General features: G+C 61.9%; 1 protein-coding gene across 1 annotated transcript in view; it reads right to left on the bottom strand.

Annotated features, from left to right (window-relative positions):
* Positions 1 to 814, bottom strand: part of DNAH17 (dynein axonemal heavy chain 17) — a 35,080-nt gene that overhangs the window by 26,615 nt on the left and 7,651 nt on the right. The window contains exons 21-23 of the mRNA XM_057380493.1: positions 477 to 735; positions 290 to 406; positions 82 to 179 (exon numbers count right to left, since the gene is read on the bottom strand). Of these exons, the coding sequence (XP_057236476.1) occupies positions 82 to 179; positions 290 to 406; positions 477 to 735 (474 nt within the window). The remainder of the gene's footprint in view (positions 1 to 81; positions 180 to 289; positions 407 to 476; positions 736 to 814) is intronic.

Genomic DNA, 814 nt, shown 5'->3' with positions numbered 1-814 from the left:
CTGGAGTGACTGTCCCTCCCAGCAGCAGGGTCAGGGGTGGCCTGGAAGTGCCAGTGGGGACAGCAGTGGCCTTGGTGTCCCCCCTTCCTTACCCTGTTGAGTGACTTGTAGGGTGCAGGGTCCTCGTACGAAAACGGAGCCTTTTCCTTGAAAGCCTCGCGGAAGGCRTGCTGCCGGCTCTGTGGGGAGGATGGGGTCATGGGGACAGCCRGGATCCGTGGCTGGGAACAGCAGCAGAGTGTTCCCAAAGCTGCTGTGGAGCTGCCCCTCCCGCAGCCCCCTCACACACCTCGAACTCCTGGCTCTTCTTGCGGAGGATTTCGGCCTCGGCAGCTTGCAGCGGGGCCGCGTTCTCCGCCACGCGCAGGCACAGCCTCTTGTTGTTCTCCCAGCGCTCGGGAAGGTTCTGCAGGGGACACCGTGTGGGGTCACCATCTGTAAACCCCTGCCCATGCCCCACACCCTGAGCAGCCTACCTGGAGCTGCAGGTGCACCTCCTCTGGCATCTTGTCCCCGTAAGTCTTGAGCAGTTCCACGGTTGCCTTCAAGGGCTCAAACATCTTATCAGTCGCCTCCTGCCTCTCCTTGACCTTTGCCAGGTGCCCCATCACCGCCACCAGCCCTTCATAGTCTCCCTCCTCCAGAGGTTTACTCAAGCCAGCATTGGACTCCTGGATGAAATCCTGCAGCTCCTGGAGGCTGGGAGGCAAATGGTGCTCACCTGACAGGGCTTGGGGTCACTGTGCAGGACACGGTCCCCAGGGACTCACCCCAAAGGTCCTGGAGCCTGCACCTGCATCTCCAGGACTCTGCC

Source organism: Malurus melanocephalus, unplaced genomic scaffold (assembly GCF_030028575.1).
Source record: "Malurus melanocephalus ecotype Western Australia unplaced genomic scaffold, MMel_1.1 scaffold_453, whole genome shotgun sequence".
NCBI classification, from domain to species: Eukaryota; Metazoa; Chordata; class Aves; order Passeriformes; family Maluridae; genus Malurus; species Malurus melanocephalus.
This window is presented reverse-complemented; position numbering and strand designations above follow the sequence as displayed.